This window comes from Myzus persicae, unplaced genomic scaffold, assembly GCF_001856785.1.
Source record: "Myzus persicae strain clone G006 unplaced genomic scaffold, MPER_G0061.0, whole genome shotgun sequence".
NCBI lineage: Eukaryota > Metazoa > Arthropoda > Insecta > Hemiptera > Aphididae > Myzus > Myzus persicae.
Window position 1 is genome coordinate 683,687 of NW_019100470.1, and position 25,093 is coordinate 708,779.

The 25,093-nt window shown below is 33.3% G+C and overlaps 3 protein-coding genes across 6 annotated transcripts; 2 read left to right on the forward strand and 1 right to left on the reverse strand.

The window, feature by feature from the left end:
- The first annotated feature begins 6,327 nt into the window (after positions 1 to 6,327).
- LOC111040666 (thaumatin-like protein) lies at positions 6,328 to 9,999 on the forward strand. Its single transcript, XM_022324696.1, has 2 exons — positions 6,328 to 6,715; positions 8,614 to 9,999. The coding sequence occupies exons 1-2, from the start codon at positions 6,457 to 6,459 to the stop codon at positions 9,111 to 9,113; spliced, it is 759 nt and encodes a 252-aa protein (XP_022180388.1). The 5' UTR covers positions 6,328 to 6,456; the 3' UTR covers positions 9,114 to 9,999.
- A 1,767-nt stretch (positions 10,000 to 11,766) lies between these two features.
- Positions 11,767 to 13,195, reverse strand: LOC111042815. Its single transcript, XM_022327513.1, has 2 exons — positions 12,132 to 13,195; positions 11,767 to 12,071 (listed from the first exon to the last, which is right to left on the reverse strand). Exons 1-2 carry the CDS (start codon positions 12,220 to 12,222, stop codon positions 11,767 to 11,769), a joined length of 396 nt encoding a protein of 131 aa, XP_022183205.1. The 5' UTR covers positions 12,223 to 13,195.
- Positions 13,196 to 20,044: 6,849 nt separating this feature from the next.
- Positions 20,045 to 24,233, forward strand: LOC111040425 (maternal protein exuperantia). 4 transcript variants are annotated; one of them, XM_022324451.1, is made up of 7 exons: positions 21,344 to 21,425; positions 21,498 to 21,651; positions 21,832 to 22,108; positions 22,568 to 22,719; positions 22,787 to 22,970; positions 23,100 to 23,408; positions 23,499 to 23,822. In XM_022324451.1, the coding sequence occupies exons 3-7, from the start codon at positions 21,836 to 21,838 to the stop codon at positions 23,820 to 23,822; spliced, it is 1,242 nt and encodes a 413-aa protein (XP_022180143.1). In that variant the 5' UTR covers positions 21,344 to 21,425; positions 21,498 to 21,651; positions 21,832 to 21,835. The 4 variants fall into 4 exon arrangements, with proteins under 4 accessions (XP_022180071.1, XP_022180265.1, XP_022180195.1 ...); XM_022324379.1 differs by lacking the exons at positions 21,344 to 21,425; positions 21,498 to 21,651 and adding an exon at positions 20,045 to 20,167 and having other exon boundaries at positions 23,499 to 24,233; XM_022324573.1 differs by lacking the exons at positions 21,344 to 21,425; positions 21,498 to 21,651 and adding an exon at positions 20,845 to 21,217.
- The last annotated feature ends 860 nt before the right edge of the window (positions 24,234 to 25,093 follow it).

Genomic DNA, 25,093 nt, shown 5'->3' on the forward strand with positions numbered 1-25,093 from the left:
TATCATATAAGTGTTTCACTGTTTTATATAGGTACCTAAACATTTATGTGTGTACTCAAACTGGAAGACTGTCGTCTGAATTGTAAAAGAGAAAACGTATACCTAAGTAAATTATATAGCAGCAGCGGAATCAGTGCGACTTGGAAACGTCCGTCTGCAGACTTTCAATTGAGAACATATAGTTGGAAAAAGCAAAAAAAAAAAAAGGAATCGGATCGAGTGTACAGAAGATATAATTATGATTATAATGTTCATTATAATTATTTATAAATCGCGGCTATATACGCACAGCACTTAGTTATCGTACATTTGTTTTAATTCATACTCGAACGGTCGAGTTGGTATTATTCTGTACTTCTGTCAGTGGAATTTTGTAAATACAAAATGTGTTTGAGATACCAATCACCAGCTGCAGCAGTATACTTACATATACCTACACACTAGTGTTTATAGCATATATATTATATATGTATGAAATAATATTATATTCTCGTTTCCACAACTGCTGCTGTACATTGTATGCAGAGTGATTCACCAACCATACTCAAATCAATTTTTCCGAGCGGTTGTATAGCCGTATACAGATATATGAAGTTACTAAACATTTTCTCGGGATTTAAGCGTCTCTATGATGTCGCCACCGACTCTGCAACAATATATTATCACGCGACCTCGTTATTTACATAATATTATAATATTTATTTTATATTATGATGATGATGACCTAAACTATGTTAAATAACAAGCGCACTATTTACTTTACAGCGATAGGTAATATAATAACAAGTAATATGTAATATAATAGTATATCAGTATAAGCTGCACAACTCGGGCAAATTATAGGGTATAGGATGACGTATGCAAAATACATCATAATATTATTATAGTATAGTGTACACAACGAGAGTTCAATTCTTCGAAATCGTCTCACACGATATACATATACTCATCAACAGTGATATTTTAATATAGTAATAGTTGTCCCGCAAAAAATAAATAAAAAAATGCACATTCCATGTCCATGTTGTTATTATAATCGAGTGATAATATAATATTTAATCAATATCAAAAATGCAAATAAACAAAACAAATAATTGATTTTCAAAAACAAAACTAAATTCAAGTGTGGGCAAATACTGCAGTCGTTATTCTACCTGTGTACATTTATTTACTTCTGTATATTTGCAATTTTTCAACTTTTTGAGTGATATTTCAAATAGGTACCTAATTTCCAGTTCTAAATATTTGTTGACAGATAAGGCGTCCAAGGATAGTTTAGTTGTGTGTGAACGTTCAAGGAGTGAACGAAAAAAACTATAATGCCTTTTTTTTATTATCTGCAATCGATAGCCCATAAAACCAAACAACTATTGGTGTTTGCGAGAGCTGTCTAGTAGGTATTTTTTTTTTAATGTTTGTTCATTTTCAAACAAATATAACGATCCCAAATCACATATGTAACAGTTGACCAGGTGACAATCGCTACTATTTATTCTTATTTAAATGTTAATAATATATTTTTTGTATCAATGTTGTACCTCAAAAAGGCTAGGAACGTCAATCCGAAGAACAGACGACTAATGAAGTATTAATGAATGAAAAAAGTTCCAGATATGAGAAATGTAATGGAAAATTAAGCAACACATAAATATAATTATTAAGGTATGTATGAATTGTAATAATTAATAAAATTGCTAAAAATTTAGGTATAAGTACCTATGTTATTTGTTGTTCAAAAGGTTAAACGCTGAATTCACAGAAGTTAAGTATTAGGTATAGTCTGATATAGATACAGAATAGCCACCCAAATATCATCTATTATTTTCTACTTTTTAATAGTGAATGTGTATATAGGAACGTACATTCTATATACGTGAAGGGCCTACCCGAATGATGCCATAATATGCAAATTGCTGGGAAAGGGTTTAAGGGCCTGGCAGCTAAACGGAAGTGACATAGTGTCCTGGACCCTTTCATTAGTAATAAATGTGTTTATATTTATTTGACTGCATACGAACTGGGTCCCAATAAAACCTTTTAGTACAGATTGAGTTCCGGGTTGTTCTAAGTTACATACTAATTCAGAGTCCCTTGAACTTTTAGGCACTATATACTCATTGAGTCCATATTTTAAAATGAACCGAGTCCCGTCAAAATGTTTAAAACATCTTCCTTGGTAATTTTTCGACAAATGTTTTATGAAAACAAAATGTTTATCCATCGATAAAAAAAACTCAACTATTTATGGTATATAACCATAAATAACTATACTAAAAAGAAATAATTGTGAGTAATTTTTTAAAACTTAATAATTGGTTTACTACATAGCACGTCTTTAAAAAATGTATGTAGGTACTAGACTACTATAGGTAATCAAAACAACTCAAGGACATACTATAATATTCCATATAATGGCCATACTATGCATATAGGGATAGGTGGGAACATTACAAACATTTTTTATTTTAATGTAATTCGTTGGCGTGATTAATTTACATACAATTTTTTTTAAAGTTTAACATATAATGCGATCAATTTTATTTCTTTATTACTATTTTTGTACGAGCCCAATGCAAATTAAATAATATCAATATAATATAATCCGATATAGCCATAGGCGTGCGTGCGGGGCGTGCCTAGGCACTATCCAAAATGTTTAAACAAGCTTTTTTATGCGATTTCAACGAAATACGTCTCAAATCTACAAGTTTTATAATGTTTGAACTTATGTTCGCTATTTGTTTTGTTAATTTTAGTTTTCAGACACTTCAACAATAATTATTTGACTTTTATTATATTATCTTATTTAATATATTAAAATCACTTAAAAATTGTTTATATTATATCAAAATCATAAAACGGAATACATTGAGAATATACTACCTAAGTTATTTATACAGTACGATAAACAAACAAAAACGACTTATGCCTAGTTCATCGACATTAAGTTTTTCAAAAAAAAAAAATCAATTTTTAATGGCATTTAGAAAATGCTCAATTCACCACAACCACAACGATGATATTATATTTGGCCACATGATTCCTGGTATAGCAATACAACCTATGAACAATGTATATCCTATTGATGGAGTCCTGCAGCCACGATTTAAGTCGTGCCTGCAGCCCATCTCCTATGCACATGTTATAAGCGATGATAGTTTTTGACTGAGATGCTTGATGCACGCATGCGCGAGGCGAACCGTCGCATATTTAGCTATTGGTTTATATATAAATATTATATATGCATAAATTCACATAGATGAATATATATTTATGTGATATTTATCTCCGCACATGCTTACCTCTGTTCACACATATTTATGCACATCAAGCATCTCGGTCAGAGGCTTGTCGCGAATAGGTACGTGCTTCGATCAAGTTATCGGGACATAAGACCATCTACAGTATACGATTTAATAAGAATAAAACTATAATAATAATAGGTTCTATCGATTTTTGTGAACCTATCTTATCGCGAAATACGTCATTTTACTGAAAAGTTCACTGCGGTTTTCAAATAATAATTGTGATTGTATAGTTTGTACTTTGTAGTAATAATTTTCACTGTGTGGACTTGAGCACTAGACCACTAAATGTATAGATACTGTAACAGATAAACAACTATTCAACATAAGTATAACAACTTATTAATTTTATTTTCCACCGTTTTGGAATAATTAAAGATTAAGTCGGAAAACCTGGACTTGTTTGAAGTGAACAATGTAAATGTTCACAAAATAGACCAAAAACGTGGAGACGACGAATGTACAAATGTGGATGTCGTGCAATATTGTTAAACATTTCAACGAACTTATAACCAGACTACAAATCATAGGATTATTATTTTTTTTTAATACATCAGATTTGTTTAGGTATACAAATAAATAATTTTATTAAAACGACCCTGAATGATGAAAGTCGCGGATTAGGTGTCGGCCAACTAGGAAATCATCATTTCGATAATCGATTTTCGCGTCAGAAAGGAAACACATTGAACTACCTATAGTTATCGATTAGAAATTCTCTAACAATAAATTAGTAATTGCCACTCGTACTAAAATCACTCTTGTAAATAGGTAAATTAGTAACAGACATTAGTAAAACAGAAGGTGCTTGAGAATTGCAAGTAGGTATTAATAATTAGTACTACGCATCGTGTATTTTCAAGTATAAACTTTAACGTTTATAACCTGTACTCGTTTTTGACATTGCTACTATTTTACCCACCCATGTAAGTTATTGTTTAAGTATCGAATTAAAATTGTTTTCTTTATAATATAATTATAACATTATATGTTTTCAAATATGTAGAATGGACTTCAGATGGTTATTTATAACTATAGTTTATATTATAAATTTATAAGCTTCTTCAGGTCACGAGTGATTTACGACCCCCCCCCCCCTCTGAAGAGCCCATGCAGTTACAGTACTTGCTGCTGGCCTAAATACAAATAGTGTTTAAAAATATTAAAGGAAAAAAATATTTGTATCACATAAAAGGAGTTTTACGGGGTTTGATATAGGCAATTATAGTGAAAAATGAATAGCAATTTAAAAATATATCTAAATATTTTTCCCAAGTAACTTAATAGTGGTCTCGTGTCATTACTGTCCCTGATTGTTAGGTAATTTGAGTCATGATAGTATATAAAAAAATGCATTAAAATTGGTTAGGTATATCACCCTATTTATTTTTATCTTTTTTAATTTTTAATTGATTTTTGCGACTTCATTTTGGTATTTATTTCTATAATTCCATAACAATGATTAGGTAGTTTAAAATAATATTATAGATATAGATTTTTTACTATACACATAATAAAGGGACATAAAGTACACGCCTAATATTTTATTTAGATTATGTTAGCGCCGGTAAATTAATAATCCCCCCCTCCCCCCGAATATTTCCCCACGATTAATTTCAGTGTAGTAGGACGGGCGTATATCGATTCCGCCGATTTTATATCGATTCCGCCGGCTATTGACTCCGCCGGCTACCGTTTATAATATCTACATATTGATTCCGCCGGCTACTGTTTATCCCTCCCTTGTATTTGTAAACGTATTTTTAAAATTACAGTCCTGCATAATATACTTTATGATATATATATATAAAATAATAATAATTGTATAATAATTCAAAACTAAAATGTATAGTCTAATTAATACGTGTATGTGAATATTTTATAAAATGTATAGTTTAAATTGTATAAAATAATAAAAATAAAACGAGTCAACAAACTGACACTTACATACATATAATTGGAATTAATATAAATATAATTAGTAAAAATAGTGAAAACAAAATATTAAAAAATTATCAAACGATTTGAAGAATAATACAATTTCTAAGATTACTTATTTAAAACATGTGTCCAAATATTACCAAAAGTAGTTACATTTATGTTATATTTATTTTAATTAGATTATACATTTTAATTTTGAATTATACATTTATACAATTATTATTATCATTTTATACAATTCAGACTATATACATTTTAATATTTTATCATTTATTCACATACTTACACGAATTAATTAGAATAATATACATTTTATTTTTGAATTATACAATTATTTTTTTTTTATTCTTATTATATACTATGTATTTTAAAATACATATACAGGGAGGGGGGATAAACAGTGTCCGGCGGAATTGATGTGTAATATTATAAACAGTAGCCGGCGGAATTAATAGCTGGCGGAATCGATACAAACCTTTTTTTTAAACAGGTAGTTTCGGCGGAATCAATAATTCCCCTAGTAGGACATTTCCCCCCGATCTATTTTTTAAAGCTGACATTTTGCCCTCATATTTGTTTTTAAAATTTATTTGATAATAAAATATTGCTTTTCGTTTAATATTGAAGTTATTTAGTTATTTAAGTCATTAAGTATATTTAGTCCGCGTTTAGATTAATATATTTGTACATAATTATGATAGCTATGTTACTGAGATATATTTAGAATTTGGAATTTAGATTAGTGTATATATAATATATTTCTTGTGCGTGTTTGATAAGATTTTGTTTTAATACATTATTGTGACTTCATTGCACCGGGGTGGGGGGGAGAGAATTTAATAACAATATTATTGTATAAATATGATGATAAAAGAGTTTGAAAACAGCTGTTTAAGCAATGACCGCGGTTTAAAAAGCAGTACATAATATCTTAAGCTGTGGCAATAACCAACACATGACCATGGTGCGAAAAGAACAAGACTATTGATAATCTTATAAGTTGGATAGAGAGGTCCATTTGTCAGCGTCCTTGAGTTGTTCCATCGTACAATAAATAAAAAATAATTATTGTCGAACGGCCCGCGTCGGTATACAAACAAGTTATGATATGAGATGCGACGTCATTGCTAAAACACGGCTCGCAAATTCTTTGGCCAGTTGACCACCTATACAGTATACCTATCACAATCCCGCGGTCTCGACTGTCGAGATGGACTTTAAGTTTGTACTGTTTTTTGTTCAATTGGCCGCGGTCAGTAGAGCACACCTGATTAGAATAAAAAACAACTGCTCGTTTACCGTGTGGCCCGGCATACAAGGCGACCCGGAACACGAACATCTCCAAAACGGCGGATTTTCGTTGGACGCTTACAAGACCCATACGTTTAACACGCCTCGAAATTGGGCGGGGAGGATTTGGGGTAGGACGAATTGCGACAGTCAAGGAAAATGCGAAACGGGCGATTGCGGTAAGTCCACATCATGGTCGGCTTTGTAATAGGCATGTCGCGGACCCTTGCAGTTATTATATTATATATTCGGAAAACGGAAGTAGAAATGTCTTATAGTCGAGTTGGGTCCTTAATCATTCTGGTGGTTATACTAGGTATTAAAACGTCGGCGGTAAAAATGAGAATGTGATGATTTTCAAGTCGGCCAAAGCTTCAATTATACCACCTGATGGGCCACAATAACATCAAGGCAAACAATCGGCTTATTGCGATACGTTCAACCCTTACGATATTATTCGGGGAAAACGGAAATAGAAATGATGTCTTGATCGGGCAGGGTTTTTACTCATTAACAAAACTTTATTTTTTAGTTCGGGTAACCACCTGATATGAACATCATAACCGCATTTTCGTTTATTTCAACTCTTAATAAATGGTTCACTTAAAAAAAAAAAGTGTCTTCTATCCGTCACTGATGGATTTCGGACGGTTGTCCATCTCGGGGTTAATTATTCCCGAGCAATGCCCACATAACTAACATAGTTACATGATAATGTTATTTTGTCCATACAAGCATACTCATAAAAGGCACTGTTTGCGTGTGTTTGTGTAAGCTATGCACAGCCAAATTTATTGCACTAAGTAATTTAGTTTATTATGAGGGTGAGTGAAGAATCAGCTGGTATTTATACTTAGAAGTTTATAATAATCAATTTTATAAACAAACTAATATCAGAAGAACCCCCTTCCTTACTAATCCACGTTTTGGTCAAGAAAAATATACGAACAATTTTTATCACACTTACTCATAATGACTATAGCGTTATACACAATATAATATAATAATTATTATATTCTGATTCGCACTTGGAATGAGTCGATTACGAACCTATCGTGTTTTGGTAAAGTCATGTAAATTGTATCCTTTTTAACAGTGAACTTTCTTATTCGTAATCTCGTTTAGCAATACTATTAATTTCAGAAAAAAAAATTTGTTTTAAACCAAGTGCCTGTTTGGTATTTTGATATTTTTTAGTGCATAAAAATTTGTGTTCTGATCATTGCCATTGCTGCGAACGACGCTTGTTTTACCTTCAGTATACGAAGCTGGTGATGGCATACCTGTTTCCGGTTACTTCGTACCACGTATAATATTAAATTATTATCATGTTTATTTCGATTTCCTGCGGCTCTTATAACGGTATTCTATTGCCATTAATAATAAAATATTTGATGAATATCATATTTAAACTCATGGCTCGAAAATATATCCGGCTGTAACAGCCACTTGAATGTTTTTCTCTTAAATAAGTGTTCAGAGACTTATTAAGCATTTTCACACACCGGCCCATTATTCCACCCACAGTGGAATCTGCGAAGAACTGCACATATTCAATTTTCCACCGGGAACCTTCAAAGTCGAAAGTATAAGCTTTTCAGTGCATACATTCGACCATAAAAACTATTTAAATTGTAAAATCAACACAATATATTGCATTCTTTATCGTCACACGCAGTTTGTGTTTTTTATTTCATTCGTATGACATTTTTATATTATGGCAAAGACAAAGGCATTTGGCATGTTAGAGTTTGAGCCGATATTGTTCAATAAGCTAGGCAGGTACAAACATACGGACATTGCCTTTTTGTACACAATCGAATAACAAACATTTCTACACTCAGTCGCGTACGCACCAGCCGGTGTTGCTAGCTCCCGGATGGGTGACCACGCGGGGTTCTTAGCAACATATCCTTGCACGAATACACAACACCCCTACTGTACCCCACCCAACACCCAATGTTCGAATTTTATCCGCCTTAAAGCCATGCGTGTGTGTAAAAAAAAATACTGATACCATGTATATAGGTATGATTTTATATCGTATATCTCATTGCTCTGCGTTCTGATGATTCAGGGAACAAGATCCACTGCAGCGGGGCCGGAGTTGTGCCGCCCGCGACCCTTGCCGAGATGAAGTTCACCAGGTCCGACGGATTGGACTTCTACCAAGTATCGATGTTGCAGGGCTACAACCTGCCGATCAGGATGATGCCCACCAGGTATTTCACTTACACGAAAAAAGGCAAGTACGACTGCAAGCCGGCCGAGTGTGTGCCCGACCTGAACAGCGAGTGCCCGTTCGAGCTGGCCGTCGGGGCGGCCGGCGGCGGCTCCGACGTGGTGGCGTGCCATAGCGCCTGTTCACAGTTCAACACGGACGCTTACTGCTGTCTGGGAGCCTACAACTCCCAGTCCACCTGCAAAATCAGCTCGTGGCCCCAAAAATATAATCCGGCGTACTTTAAGAATGCGTGTCCGAACGCCCGCTGTCACGCGTTCGACGCCTCGACCAGCTCGTTTACGTGTCGTGGCAATGCGATAACAAAGTACGACATCATATTTTGCCCATATTAAACCTGTTAATCGCGCAACTGTATAACATGTCCGTGTGGACTCAGGGTAGGTGATTTAATACGATAATTATAAATTATTAAACATAAATATAAAATATGAAACTATATATTATGTATAAAAATAAGGGTGTTTATACATTTATACAAAATTTTATTTTCAAAAATCAACTTCTTTCACTCTACATCTTAATATTTCTTGAAATATCTTATTTTGCCCTTAAGCCACACTACCTTATTGTGTAGCTATATTCCTATATCCAATAGGTCCAGGGTAGTAGGGTTAATTGACACAACTTTTATAAATTGTTATGTATTTACAGGTATATAAATAAAAGTAGGTGTATTGTATAAAATAGTTAAATACAATTTTCAAAATCAACTTCCTTCTCTCTATACTTTCGTAATACCTATTGTTCGAAAATGTCTGTCATGATTCCTTTAGAAAATGTAAAACTCAATTTGGTTTCATTTTTTTATTATTTAAGTTCCTACAGTTCCTATGTATATTTACATGCATGCATCTTACTAACCGTATTGCAGTGAATAGTGATTATGGTTAAAAGGACGTAATGGTTGACGGTTGTACACTTATATCCAAGTGTGTTGTGTCCGTCTTGCTAAGGCTAACGCATAGTGAAGCCAGTGGCATATACAAGGGGGCTGCAGCCCCCCCCCCCAAAATTATAGTAAATTCTTTCGTAGAAACTCTTAAATAAATAGTGGCCTCTAGGTGCTAGACCACTTATTGCTACCTATTGTAGTTCACCCTAAAAACTATTTCGTTATAGGTTATAATATGCCAATGGAAAATGCTTCGCTATTAATAAATGTCAATATATTTATTATACTGCTTTGCAATGTATTACATGAAATATGATTGATGAATATAAAAATGTGTTGGATTTATTCTATATTTACATAGCTATTAGGTACATGTACAAAATAAATGTAAGACGATGATTTATTTTTCTGCTTTAAATCAAATTTTAAAAAGTTTATTCAAGTACTTTGAGAATTTAGACGTACAATATGTTTGGTTTCTTCGTCTTTTGAAAAAAAAAACAAATACATTTTTTTTACTGTCAACATATAATTAATCAAGTGTAAAGCAAGAATTTTCTAGATTTAATCCACACACTGATTTTGGTGACCAACAAGAAAATGTTGAACATGTTTCGATGAACACGGAGAAAATTAATAGCAGGTACTCTAATATATATTATAAATTATAATATTACCATGCCTCCTAACTGTTATTGACTCGTATAGGGTAGTTTTTAGATAAGATCTAAGATCCAGACATCTAGTTATAATAATATATTGAAAATACCAAGTTTGCATAATACGCTTAGTAAGTTTAAAATAAGATAAATGAGTTGGAAAATATTTGACCGACTAAGCTGCAGAAACTAAACTTTCCACGATAAAATTATCACTGAAAATATTGAATGAATATTCCTAATGAATAGGTTAATATTAGTCTTCAAATTCATACAAAACAGTATTTAAATTTTAAAAACATTTACTCAAGTATAGTGTTGTATACGCGGACCCTACATGCATGGTCTCGTTCTCCACTCGATATTGTAATATCCAATAATAAACATATCAGAAATTGTACAATATAGAAATAAAAACCAATCATAATATTATATGTACCGAACAGCACGCGTCTTATTCAATAAGAGACGGTATTCCGCCCGGCACGGGTAATGTTCCAACTAGAGCATGATCAGTGTTGACCGTATATTCTGTTAAATAATAATAAAAATACATTCTTAATACGTAAAAAAGAAACAATATTTTATTTTAGTGAAAATTTAAGTTGTATTTATTGTACCGAAAGAGTCTATGTACTATGTAGTAATTGTATTAATATTTAGGCACATACTCGTACAACGTAATTTTGAAAGTGCAAAAGACATACAAATACTATGATATTATTAAAAAAAAAATGATCAACAAAAAGTGTACTTTTGTCCATTAAAGTGGCGTAACAACAAAAAAATTTTGAAAAAAAAGCAGATGTGAAAAAAAAACACCAGACAAGACACAAAAGCATGGGGGGGGGGGAGTGGTATGTGATGGCGAGGTATAAATGTATAAATCAAAGGCTACTGGTCACCTCTATAAGTTTCCACGCCAACCTGTGGGGCGTGGGCGGACGAGTGTAGCGTTTGGCGGCGGGCGACGACCATCGTGGTGGAGGGCAAGGCCCGGCCGCGAAGGCCGCGGGACCGACGAGACGACTAGCGGGGAGCGGCTAGTGCGCGATGTTGATGTTGTGCGCTACGACGATGTGCGATGCTGAAGACGACTCTGTGACGACGTCGACGGTGACCAATAAAAACACTGGACGAGCGCAAAGAGCTATTGGTGCTGCGGAATCGGCTGCTACCACTGGGCGAAAAATGTAGAGAATCTGCGGACCGCAACCGCAACGGTCCTGATACTCCCCGTGATTTTAGCCCTGGCATCCTGTTGTGTATCATTAATGTGAATAATAACGCAAACGTAAATTATAGTCTTTTATTGTCAAACATATAAATCGTAATGTCGTATAATGAAATTATGTGCTGGCTACTGAACGATAGACAATCCCCACCGAACGTAATATGATACTTATTATTATTAATAGTTAAACACTACGTTTCTTATATTATATAAATGCTGAATATGCAACACATCCCGTCGGCAGCTTCTGCCGGGGAGTCGCTCACCGCCGTACCCCGAAACATAATACGTTCCCGCGGGTCCGACGATGCTGACGTCCGTGTTCCTAGATTCAGCTCTCTCTCGCCCGCCATTCGTGATTTGCAGTCCCCGCCGCCGCCGCCGCCGTTTTCGTCTGTCACTCCTCGCACGACCGACGCTGCCGGGCGCTCGCCGACCACCAGTTGGTCTCGCGTGTCGGTAACCGCGTAACCATCGACCGCGATCTCGTCTCTCCGCGGGCGACCTAGAAAACGTATATTATAGTGTGACATACCGCCATATACCATCGCGCTCTTTCGCATACCACTCCCCGCGTCACCGTCGTCTTGGCTGGCGTTCATCGGCCGCGGGGAGTTGTGCTGGCCGCTATTAATTCCTCTCGGCAACAATAGCATCGTAGGAGGCGCCGGGCTTTTTTCACTCGTCTCCACACCGCGCCATGGCGGCGAGTCGTCTCGTCAAACCACGGCGTGAACCTTCAACGCTTAGTGTTGCTGCCGGTACGCAATAGCCTCACAGACCACACCTGCTTCCCTCTTAGGAACTATATTTGAATTATTTGAAGTTATATAAAAATAATTTAATAAAAGAAATTTGGTGGTCATTTATAGAATTGTGGTCACAGGTTTGTCGTCGCCGTACACATCTCTTCGATCTGCGTCTGTGATGCCGACGTTGAAACATTCGTAATCTATGATGACTTAGTTTTCCGTTTTGGTGACGTATGAATGTGCTTGTTGGAGCTCGGAAATTGATATGAACACAATTTTTATAATAACGTCCTAAGCTGCCACAGAAAAAACCTGACGACGGGTACAGCGTTGTGTGTTACTAACCAGTAAGTGCGTTCATAAAGTCGTAATATGCCAGCTTTAGTATAGTATATATTAAATTATAATATTTTAAGTACAATTTGTATTCAGATCTGTATTAGCCATTAGGTATATAATACTGCTGTGCCATTGGGACCCAATATATTCCCCAATAATTGGGTGGATATTATAGGACTAAGTAAATTGAGTCCGGCAAACTTTAACGTGTTAGGTAAATTGAGTCCAGAGTAATAATATTTTTCGAAAAAATAATTTATAAATAACGACGATATATCTTAAAAATAAAGAGACTCTACATTCAACGAGTACTGTATAGTGACTATAGTCACCAATTACCGATTTGTCGATAGTGTTCGGAAAGACCTCGTGAGCACTAAAATGATCACACTGTAGGTATTATCCGTTTATCGATTATCAAAAAAACGTATCGTCAAATAATACGTCAATTATACCGATGACTATGACAACTAGTCACAAAAAAAAATTGACTTGAATTTGTATAATATTATATATATAATTAATTGTAATTTTTATGTACAACGTTGTGAATTATATTAGATATTAAAAACAAAAAAGCACATTTTTAATTACGCCAGTTAGTTGGGAGGGGGGGGGGGGTGAAAGTTTATACCAGCCCAAATGGGTAAAAAAAAACCAATCGCTCAAAAGCACATATTAATATTATATTATGTTCCTTTTCCTATAGGTACAACACACACATACATCCAAATTAAAACTTTCATGCACGTCCCATCATGCGTCTAAATATAAATAAATCCCAACTATTCATTAGTACTTACCAATTTACCATCGCATGAGAATAATTTCTTAGCACACATCAAAATATTTTTTCAATATATTTGAAAAATAGGCATGTCAAAACCGTCACTGGGTATTACCACAGAACAATACGTAGGTAATACTACGTTTTGTAACTCAAAGTTTGTCTAAATTTTCTCGTGAGATGGTCATGTTCTCTAACTACGAAGCGCACTAGTATGGACCACTCGGAGAGTGAATGGTTTTTATACAAATATCGTTATATAGATCAAAGCGAAGACGTAATTTGACGTTTTATAGTTATTTTGTGTAAATGGTTTTTTCCTCAGATGGCCAATAGATAGTAGCACATACTTCGTTATCTCGTACATGTTGATAACTTAATCTATTCTGTGATAATACCAACACGCATTAATTTTTTAAACCTTTGTTGAAGACACAGATATATATAATAACTAGATACCCGACTCCATATACCACAACGTTATTAAATTATGATGCCCTACGCCATTTGTGACTATGGCAATGTTTACAAATTTTTATCATTTTTTAATCGTTTTGATATCATACATTGTGATACAATTGATACAAATATTTCATAACAATATACTCATAATATAATTATTTTTTAATAAAATTAATATTATTACAAGTATTCTTATACAGTTATACATAATTAAACCATAATTGATGGATGAACCAGTTAAGTTCAACTCATTTTACATTGTACGATTTACTGTAAGCCTAAAAATATAAGTTTAAATCAAAGAATCATTGAATATGAATAATGGAATTGACTGTAAGCTGCCTATTTCAAAATGTGGTAATAATAACTGATTAGCAAACAAAATCAATTTTGTCAGTTTTTGACGTTTACTAACTGCAAAAATGTTTGAAGTGGTTTTTCCCAATGATTTAAGCCTAACACTCAGGTACTTTTTTGTTAATAAACTAATAATTATCATCTTATGAGGTCTTTCCAAAATACTTATATTAGTGCAATCTAATTCTTTTAATATAGTTTGATCCAGAGAAAATTTATTATTACAGTAATGAATAATTTTTTCATCTTACTTAGAAATATTAAGGGATTAACCTAACTCCATTTGTTGAATGTCGATTCGTGCAAAAATGTACACAACATGACATCACCATCTTAAATTAATAATATTATACAAATGTCAAATACCTACAATAATCGTCGAAAAAGGGTCAGTACTCAGTAGTCAGTAAGTTGGGCAACAGACTTGTTTGATATGAACTATTGTTATCATTGTAAACATTGCCATAGTTGTAAATGGCTGCCAGCGTCATTGATAAGAAGAAGTCGGGTATCTAGTTATTATATATATCTGTGGTTGAAGACAAGACTCAACGGAAATCTGGCTCTGTTGGTTTTCGGGCATAATGAGAATTAAGAAATAACGTCAATTGTTGTCTTTCCTATTCAAACGGTTAATTGATGGAAAGGTAAATGTTTTATTTTACACTTATATCACTGATTTAAAACATTTTTTTTTCATATATTTTGTAGATACATAGAGTTATGGAGTTTGACCAGTGGCGCGGACTAAGATATATCTTAGTCCGTGACCAGTGGCTTCCCAAGTATATTGCGATGAACATTAAGATAAGGGAGAAAGCTTGGAACGAATTTGAAAAAGATTTCTTCAACGCTGTATTTGTTATGTTATTTTCATAGACCTTATACCAGCTATACTCTTCCTTTTTTTTTTATTTGGCCACAAAATATTTTAAAATATTACATGAGCCGCAACTCGCAAGTCAAAATGAATGGAACAGTGATTGAAAAAAAGGTAGGCACATTTTTGTATGGTTTTGTATTTTCCTGGCACTAAATTCCAAAATAGATGTATTCTTTTTGTTCTCGCTTTTCTTAACTTCCAAATTTACATATCGAGTTACGGCCATTTTAGCTATTAAGATAAAATACATCATAATCCTTATAAAATATAATCAGTAAAAATACCAAAAACATAATCATCCTTATCGTAATCAGTAGAACACACTATAATTGTTCTGTTATACCTATTTTATGCTTAAATTAATTTTTTCATCAATTCAATGAGTTCTGTTTAGACTTTGGGCCACATATAAGCCATTGGCGGGCCGCAGGTTAAGTATGGCTGCCTTATATTAATAGAAGGAGTTCAGGCGTCCACTTGTGGCGGCGCTGATCAAGGTAGTAAATCTTACATCCCAAATGCACACTAGATGATACAATAACTGGCTATTATTGTATATAATATGTAACACAAATTGCCATGACCGCATAACCCAACCCTGCTGGTCAGGCATGCTCTGTCTATTAGTATAAGGTCTATGGTTGCTTTATTCTATTTAAACTTTTTTTAGTGACATTATCTATGGAAGACTATGCAATCGAAACAGAAACAAATTAAATTTGAATTGTTTTCAAACAATACCTGATTACAGAAATCTAATAAACAAGATTACATTCAAAGGTGTATGGCTACCAAGATAATGCCGTTTGATAAACATATATATATATATTGGTAAATAATAAATATACATTAAATTTTTATATTACACATTTATTTTATTAGCACATTTTTTTAATTTTCTTTAGGTTTTCTTTGTTTGACATATCAAAAATATTAATGTACGACTACCATTACAGTGTAATACAGAGGCACTATGGAGATTGTATGCATACAATATTGAAGAAGGAGAAGAGGATAAAGTAGAAGGTGAAAGGCTAAGGCCAAAGAGATAAGACAGCATGTGATAGAAAACCACAGGAAGCTGTTGTGAACGTATTCAATGAAAACGTGTCCATGTATATTTTTTTTTGTTTATTCACGTATATTTAACTGTAAATATCACTCAATTAATTTGTACACACGTTATACTCTGCAAATACTTTATAAATTTAAGCATGTAATTGCTAAATATTTAGGATATTAAATGTTGTAAATACCAATAGCAAACAAAAAAATGTCTACCGGAGAGTCAAACAAAATTTTTATGCGTCAATATATGAACTTACAGTATTGGATATATTAACTCGATTTCTTATGAAACAACTTTTTTATTATGTTGTTATTCAAAAACAAATTACCATAGGTACTTGAAATGTACCTCAAATCTTTATTTTGTTATTTTCTCGATACTTGATAAAATTTTCAAAATATTTTTATTTGAGCTATTTACAGAATTTTTAACTTTAAATTCTTATTTATGTATTGTTTTTTGGCTTCTAGCTTGTCTATACATTCTTGATGAGTCAGTTAACTACACACCCATTGGCCCATCCTGCTATATGTAATCTATCACACAAGATTCATGATTCTCCATAAGTATATTATGAATATTCATTGAAGATATAATATGTAAGTGTAAATCTTGAACAGAATATTCACAGTAGGTATTATATTCAGAAATATTCATAATTTGCATAATTTATTACCTGCTTTTAACTGTATTTTAATTTATTTTAGCTCACTGCATTTAGTTAAGAACTCAACTGCATAACATTCAGTTTCACAATTTCTACTTTTGGATGGTGCCTATAAAGTATTACATGTGCACATACTGATGAAATTTTGAAGCATCCGGTGTGACTGTGTGAGATTGTTACCTACTTCTTCCTTTTGACCTTAACATTGAAAACTGATTTGTATGCAGTCTTGTTAATCTTCTCATTAATCAGAAGTTTATCTGATACTTTTGATTCAATTACCTACTTAAATAATAATTTCAAGACACTAATATCTTCTTTCCAAAAGCAATCCAGAAAAGTTGCTACCCCCGCTTCCACCAAGCCCATTAGTCGCCCTATGTATTAATTTAGCCTGTACTTTCCACTACAGTGCAGTAGGTGTGGACGTATGTAGTCTTGGAGTAAATTGTTTTGTACTTTTGTCCTTCCAAAATGAATCATTGGATCCTCCACTTTATTTTCCAGCAACTATATATACCTGTATATACAATTTACCTATTTTTACCTTCCCACAGAAATGTATCGATAGCTCGCCTAACTACTCTGCCCTTGATGCTTGGTCTCAAATAAGATATGTTTTCATGTTGACAAATCCATCATCTCTATACTAAAATCTTCATTTTGAGAATCACAAGAAATCAATTTTTTTATGACTTCATTTTTATCAGCTTTTCTCTTTGTGGAATATCCTTTAAGCTGTATTTTTAAATTAGGATTCCAACGAAATAAAAATGAAAATTACATGACTCGATCACTTGGAAATCTATGGAATGCAATTCCAAGATTTTCTTTTTCTGTATTATTGAAAGTAATTACAAGGCAAAGTTTTCTACCCATAGTAAAATCATATTATTAAATAAGTAAATTATAAAAATAATAGAATAACTGATACAACAATAATATATAAAAACGACGCTACTCCCGCATGTGTTGTCTCCTTCAGAAGGAGTCCTTCTTACAAAATATGTAAGACATAGCAAGAACTGTTTCGTTCGAAGAAATTCCAGTTATAAGTTACAAGTTATAACTAAGAAACCTAATTTTCACAATGAATAGAGAAAAATGTCGACTGTGTTGTAGCCTTTTTATTTTTTGATAAGACCAATATATCAAAAAATATTTTAGTTTAGAAAACGTTAAAATATCAGGTTTTTAAAGTATTATAACTTTTTCCTTATTAGTGTGATAATCAAACAAATAAAAACTCTACGACACCAAAAGTATTATCTTGTAGATAGCCATATAAGTATACTATGTAAACTTTTGGTGTCACTCTACTACAGGAACTACAGACTGAGTGGTTCTATCCCGCGTAATATAGTTTTTGCTATGTTGTATATTTGTAAAACAGAGACAACACATTCCGGGTGTACAGTCCTCTCAAGTACATTTAGATACTTTTAAACGACTCGAAATGGAATACTGATATAATTGATAAATGTGTTGTTTAATTGTTTTGCTATTTAGCACACTACAAATATGTACCTACACGGGTATATTACAAATTTTAAATTTAAATTATATTATCCTATACTCCTATACCATTTGGTATCGTATGATTTCAAATAATTTTTACTAGTTGTAGAGTACATTTAAGTGATGTAGAAAAAGGGACTGATTAGGCAACCGCATACATTTTGAGCTTTACAGTTTTACACTATGTAAGCACTAAACCCCAGATCATACAACGTACATCTAATAACATGATCTATGATCAATGCCAAAACCAACTTACCAGTTGCAGTATTCTAATCTACAGTATTTGCAAATAACCTAAAAAGTGAAAATGTATATAATATTCATGCTTTTCCGGGCTTTTTGTACGCCCAACCGAACGTCGTCGACCTCGATACTAAATACAATTATACTTTTAAAATTATTAATTCAGTTGGTAGATAGTTATTACAACTCACAATATTATACAATACCATAATATTTGGTACAAATTGAATTGTTATTTAATAGTCATGGTATCGTTATACTATGCTCATTGCTCGGCGTACGTCGCAAGCAATATACATACGTGCGTGGAGTAAATACTTGATTTAATAATATTTACTCTACGACCTAGATTCTAGAGGTGTCAACGGTTGTAATAGGTCAGGTGAGAATTTAAATGAACGAGAAATCTTTCCATTTTAAATAACATCGCTCTGAAATAGGACGTATTACCCCACAGAATAGATTAAAATATACCAAATATCGGTTTTTTTTTTGTACCCAAAGCTCAGAGTTACTAATATACATCAGGAATCAAGGATCATTTACACAGGTACCTATAGGAAACCGAACAGAAATTTTATTACGGTTTTTTTCCGATCGTTCGGTTTTAAGATTAAGCTGATTCGATACCGTGATTTTCTGTCTCTGTCCAACACACCTGCGACATAGGATTTTAGACGTCATGTTCTTTTCCAAACGTACCGATTGATATCGGGAAGCGATAAGAATATTCTGAAAACAGATTTGAATTCGTCGTCGAGTCTACTCGAGATCGACCATCCCACACTTTTGATTTCAACTCCTCCGAAAAATCGAAGTATGACAATTTTTCAACCGTTCTTTTTTAATATAAAGTTTTTAAGAATTTGGAGGTCAAAAAAATGCGGGAAAATCGATCTCATGCAGTCTTGACGACAAATTCACATCTGTTTTCAGAATTCTCATCCCTTCTAATAGATCCACGTCGAGCGTGTTTTGGGCGAGGACCAGAAAATCGGATCTCCTTAGAGTCGAGTTGGCAACTCGACGTCGTACGACCGTTTCGAAACCGCGGTTTGAGATTCGGGACGGATTTTAATATTTCATTGCAGTCTAAGAGAAGAATGTTCGAGTATAATAATTATTGATGTTATCCATCATAATATTATTATCATTGTCGCGTTTGAATTCGCGCGCCCGTCCCCCGGCCGTTCGGTAATCGGTCTCCGGCAAAACCTGTCGTTGCAACACTCTCCCTCGGACGACGTCTCCCACCACACACACCGGTCGCGCTTTGACGTCGTTATTTCACAACCATTACTACGTTTAACGTTATTATTATTATTATTATTATTATTATTTTGATACTTCGTCGGACGAGCGCACGCGCACACGTCTCCGCCGACCGTCAGTGAGTTACCGGATCCGATTCCGAGGCCGACCCGCACACACGTTTTTTTATCCACCGCCGACGGAGAGCCGCTGCAGTTTCGCACGTGTACGTCTACGTTTTCCGACATCGTCGTCACATCGTCAGATCATGTGAGTCCTATTTTTTTTTTGCTTCCAAAACATTATTATTTTTGTAATTCGACCAACGTACCCGTGAACGATTGATTTTTTATTTTAATAACAAAACAACGACGACATTCGTGTCGTGTCGTCGCAGGCCGGTGTGAGAAATGCACCTCGTCCAAGTAGGCGTCGTTCGGTGTTTAAAACGATCGCGGTCGTGTGTGTCGTCGATAACGAGTTTTTTTGATTTCGTGTTTTTCGAAAGGGTTAGGCCGTGACCGCGCGAGACATGTGCGACGCGCGCGCTCGGGCCGCCGACCGCGCAAGGACGTGCGCCGCACGGAATACGGACGGCGAAAATCATATGAATTCGGACGTTTTTGACGAGGACACGTTCAGACGTTTGTTATGATTTATTTTCGGTTTTTCGGTCGGTCCGGCTCGCATCTCTTTCGGTCTTTTCCTCGCGTCAATCGGCGGTCCGGTGCGCGTACGTCATGCCAAATATCAATGCGATAATCCTCTCGGATACAGCGATCGCCCGAGGCATTTTCGGATTTACCCACATCGATAACGTGTTATGCAATAAAAATATTCGGTTTTAGACGACGTCGTTCCGTTTCTCGTCGTCCTCGGAACTTTCATCGGCGCCAAACTCGTTTTCGTGTCGCTCGTCGTATCGTATTTTCGTACGCGCCGTCCGTGTCGTTTTGCGGGGTTATTGCACGGTTTTACGGCTTTACGGTTTTTTCGTTTTAATATTAGGCCGAATTCCTGGCTGCCCATGCGGTTGGCGATAAATAATGACAACAACAATCATCGTATATTAATAAAATAATATTATCGTGTTCGATATTTCGTAACGTTATCTCGGTTGGCCGCCGCTATTAACCTCCGCTATCTCGAGAAAAACCGTCGTGCGCAGACTTCGTAATTTTACGGTCGTGCGAATTGTCGTTAAGACCTTTTAAAATTAAACTTTGGAGTTTGGACAAGGTGGTCGACACTCGACAGTCGCTTTACCGGTGTATCGATAATAGTTATTGAAGCGATTAATCTATTAATACCTTTTTTATCGTAAGTCCTCTAGGTTTTTCACGGTGTGTTGCTTGGGTTTCACATTTTTGCGGTTTTATTGTATTTTTAGACGATTCGATAGGCGTTGTTGTCTGGGAATGGTTGATAGTTTTTAAACGTACGATGTTTTAGTTTGTTCAAGTTCCGAATTTCGGCGTGTTGTGCAACAGCATTTCTACTAAATTTCTCTGGAGTTTTAATATTTTTGGTAGGTATACGATTATTAATGAATAAATATTACACTAGAGTTTTTATATTATATATATATATCATCTATTAGGAAGGTACTGAGAACGAATTATCAGTCTATTACTCTAATAACACAGTACACATTAAAACTATTTAAACATCGTATTACGTAAACGGGAATTTTTCGTAATCAAAATAAATTTAATAATTTTCATTCTATTCCTGACAATAAGAAGTTTTGAAAGGTAATATTATATTAGGTTTGATTAGTTTGTTTTTATAAATTTATTTGTTGATCAGTTGCATTAAATAAAGAACATTTCAATAATATTTCCAACATTCAAAAATATTTTAATTAATACAAAGGTATTTATTACAGTTTTAGGATTACCTACTTATAACACAATTTTTAAATTAATTTACAGCAAAATGGTTCGAAATACCGAAATTGTAGAAGTCAGCAATAACACTGTGACGCTGGACAATTTGTCCGACTACATGGTCATTGGCTGGGATATAGACACAACTGGACGCCGTTTGCTGGATGAAATATGCCATATTGCTGGTCACACACCAAATTCACAGTTTAATCAATATATAATGCCACACAATGACATTGATCAAGTAGCCAGGAGACGCCATCTTTTGTGCACTATAACAATGGGACGTTTCCGTGCATTAAAAGATATTAAAAATAATAGAGTGAGATATTTAACAACAATACATAGTTTAATAAATAATTTGTTTTCATATTTTATAGTTTATCGATTTTTAAGTGTCACATATGGAACTTTCAACATTCAAATTATTATAAACTATCTACCTATATTTTCTAAATTTAAGTTTATAACTGTAGTTATCTACCTAACCATCAAAATCAAGCTATCTGTAAAATAAATTGTTAATTGGGTTTAAAAAACATTTGCTTGATAATAGAGAATATCACAAATACTACAAAACATGATTGTTCTTGCATTACATTACGTTATGTAACTATGCTAAAAGATTCTCGTAGTATTTATGAAATTTAAATTATCATTTGAATGAATTTCAAATATCTTCAGATGTATCTATTAAATATTTCCTTATTACCTTTTAATAATTCTTTCTATCTATTTGTTATGTTTAATGATATTTATTTAATGGGTTTTTTTTTCTTAGACATTAAAATCAAAAAGTGAAATATCTGCTTTAGCTGAATTTATAGAATGGTTAGAACAAATGTTGAAAGACAATGGTAAGAAAATGGCCATTTTAGTGTGCCATGAAGTTAGCAAATTCAACACTTGTCTTCTAATTAAGTCTCTTCTTGCGTAAGAAAACAATATATTTATCTATATTTATTCTTGTAATATATTGTTTTTTTTTTTGTTCTTACAGCTATAATTTATTAGATAAATTCTCTGAAGTAGTCAAAGGATTTGCCAACTGCCATTCATTTGCTCAAACTCATTGTCAAGATACTATGGTTATGTTTTCACTTAGAGTTCTGTCAAAGGTTCTCTTAGATAAAGATCACATTGATACTTCCAAGGCAACTGATCGTGCTAAATTAGCTTATGATGTGAGTTGAGTATAAAATTAGTTATTTTTATTTTTGAAAGTAATTTTGTTGTTATATCTATTAAATAACAGATATTTTGGTGTTTCATGTTTTTATCCATTAGCTTATTCACAGTTAAAATTATTTTAGATTGTCCAACATTTATGTGTAACTTTGGAAAGTGGTAATGATGATGGGAAAGAAGTAGTAACTGGAAGTGAAGTTTCTGAAGAAACCAAGGCCAAGGCATTATCTACATTCCTTACAAGCATAGATGACGAAGTAGAGACATTGCATAGCACTCAAGAGTTATTGGCAAGACAAAAATCACTAAATACAGTTTACCATAAGTCCTTGTCATACCAAACAACAGCATTAGATCGCAAGAAAGCTATTAGTTATCGTAATTCAATCGCCAAAGCGAACATTGATTATACGACACTTCAATCTTTATGGACCGTTAGTTAAATTATTGATTTTGTTTACTCCCAAATTATAATAATTTTTAATATGATTATAAATATAGTTTATTTTTAAACTTATTTACAGGAAAATAAAGATGGTTTCAAAGAAGCTGTTAAAAACAAATTGCCGGAACTGTCTGATGATGATAAAGAAAACATTGTTAGTACTATAATTATGCATTTTGAAAATCCTGAACCGGTTTCTCCACCGCCCAAAGGAGGCCGAAAGTATGGCGGTAGATTCAGGAGACGTAGCAGCAGTAACAAGGACAACCGAAAGAGCTTATCCGAAAACGATGCTGGCTCTCTTTCGCCAAATTCAACTGACCACGCAAATGGTCACAACACAGAAGCAGAAAAGCCCCAGAACGAAATTATCAAAAGTCAAGAAAATGGTGAGAACAACTGATTAAAAACCAAAGTTTGATTACCATTTTAAGTATTAAGTATTAAGTATTATTAAAAAAAAAAAATTTAAAAAAAAAACGTTAAGTTTTTTTGTTGTTCTTCATAGACTACTTATAAGTTTTATAATAATAATTTTTAAAATCTCTAAGAAAAATTGACTGTATGAAACAAAAACAAAGTGTTAACCACTTTTCGCGTTCAGTTAACTATTTTCCTTATGGATGATATATTATAATTTTATTTAAAAAAAATCAAGTCGATTTTAATATTTATTTTTCTTCATGTTCTATTTCTATTTTAATTTGTAAGAACGCGAATAAGTTAAGGTCTTCATAACATAACATGTGTAATAATTTTTACAAGATAAAACTATATATCTATAAAACAATAAACAAAGAATATAACAACAAAAGTTATTTTATTAAGTTATTTATTGCTATTATTTATTATAATATTATTATCATCTAAATTTTATATTTTTTTGGATCTCTGTTGGTCTTAAAATATTTGATTAATTAAATACTTTGTTTTTTCAACATAACATTAATCTTAGCTTTTTGCCTAATATTAATTTGTTCTTATCAAAATATTTAAATTTTCATTGAAAAATGTTCATTTATCTATTTTAAAAGATAACTGTTTGCTCAAATATATAAAGGAATTTTTTACAATTATGCCCCACCCATATCTGTTGTGTTCACGATTGTTACAGCAAGTTTACATTAGGCAATTAATTTTTGTTGTATCGGTTTTATTATTTGATAGAATTGTGAACGTACATACTCCACTTTAATATTAAAGCAATCAAACAAGATCTGCCAAATGTAAATTTACTATGTTTAACACTTGTAAGGCGAGACGACGGTATACAATGCTAGCTGGTCACTCTCATCATTTAAAAGTTAACCCATTGGAATTTGATTGAATGTATAATTTGTTTCTAATTTGGTTATTATATAATTAATAATGTAATATAATATAATTCTCAGCTCTAATTAAAATATTTTTTGAAAAAATCTCATTTAAGAGTCGTAAGATATAGCTGCTTGTACCATTTTATCGCATAGATAATGGGGGGGGGGGGTGTCTACATCTGTTAATATGAAGTCTAGAAGGCAAAATGTGTTGAAACATCGCTGTGGTGCCATTGTAAAGTAAAAATACATTATGTCGTGCCTTCAATGGGAATTAGCCTCTAATTTCATAGGGATATTTGACTACTTATATGAGTCAAGTTAAGTACTGTATGGAAAACATACCACTTGCAATCAA

Coding starts and splice junctions, on each gene's coding strand:
- LOC111040425 (XM_022324379.1), top strand. CDS start 21,836: ATGGTTCGAAATACCGAAATTGTAGAAGTCAGCAATAACACTGTGACG. Junction 22,109..22,567: donor AAGATATTAAAAATAATAGA/GTGAGATATTTA, acceptor TTTTTTTCTTAG/ACATTAAAATCAAAAAGTGA. Junction 22,971..23,099: donor GTGCTAAATTAGCTTATGAT/GTGAGTTGAGTA, acceptor AAATTATTTTAG/ATTGTCCAACATTTATGTGT.
- LOC111042815 (XM_022327513.1), bottom strand. CDS start 12,222: ATGCTATTGTTGCCGAGAGGAATTAATAGCGGCCAGCACAACTCCCCG. Junction 12,072..12,131: donor CGACGGTGACGCGGGGAGTG/GTATGCGAAAGA, acceptor TACGTTTTCTAG/GTCGCCCGCGGAGAGACGAG.
- LOC111040666 (XM_022324696.1), top strand. CDS start 6,457: ATGGACTTTAAGTTTGTACTGTTTTTTGTTCAATTGGCCGCGGTCAGT. Junction 6,716..8,613: donor ATGCGAAACGGGCGATTGCG/GTAAGTCCACAT, acceptor CTGATGATTCAG/GGAACAAGATCCACTGCAGC.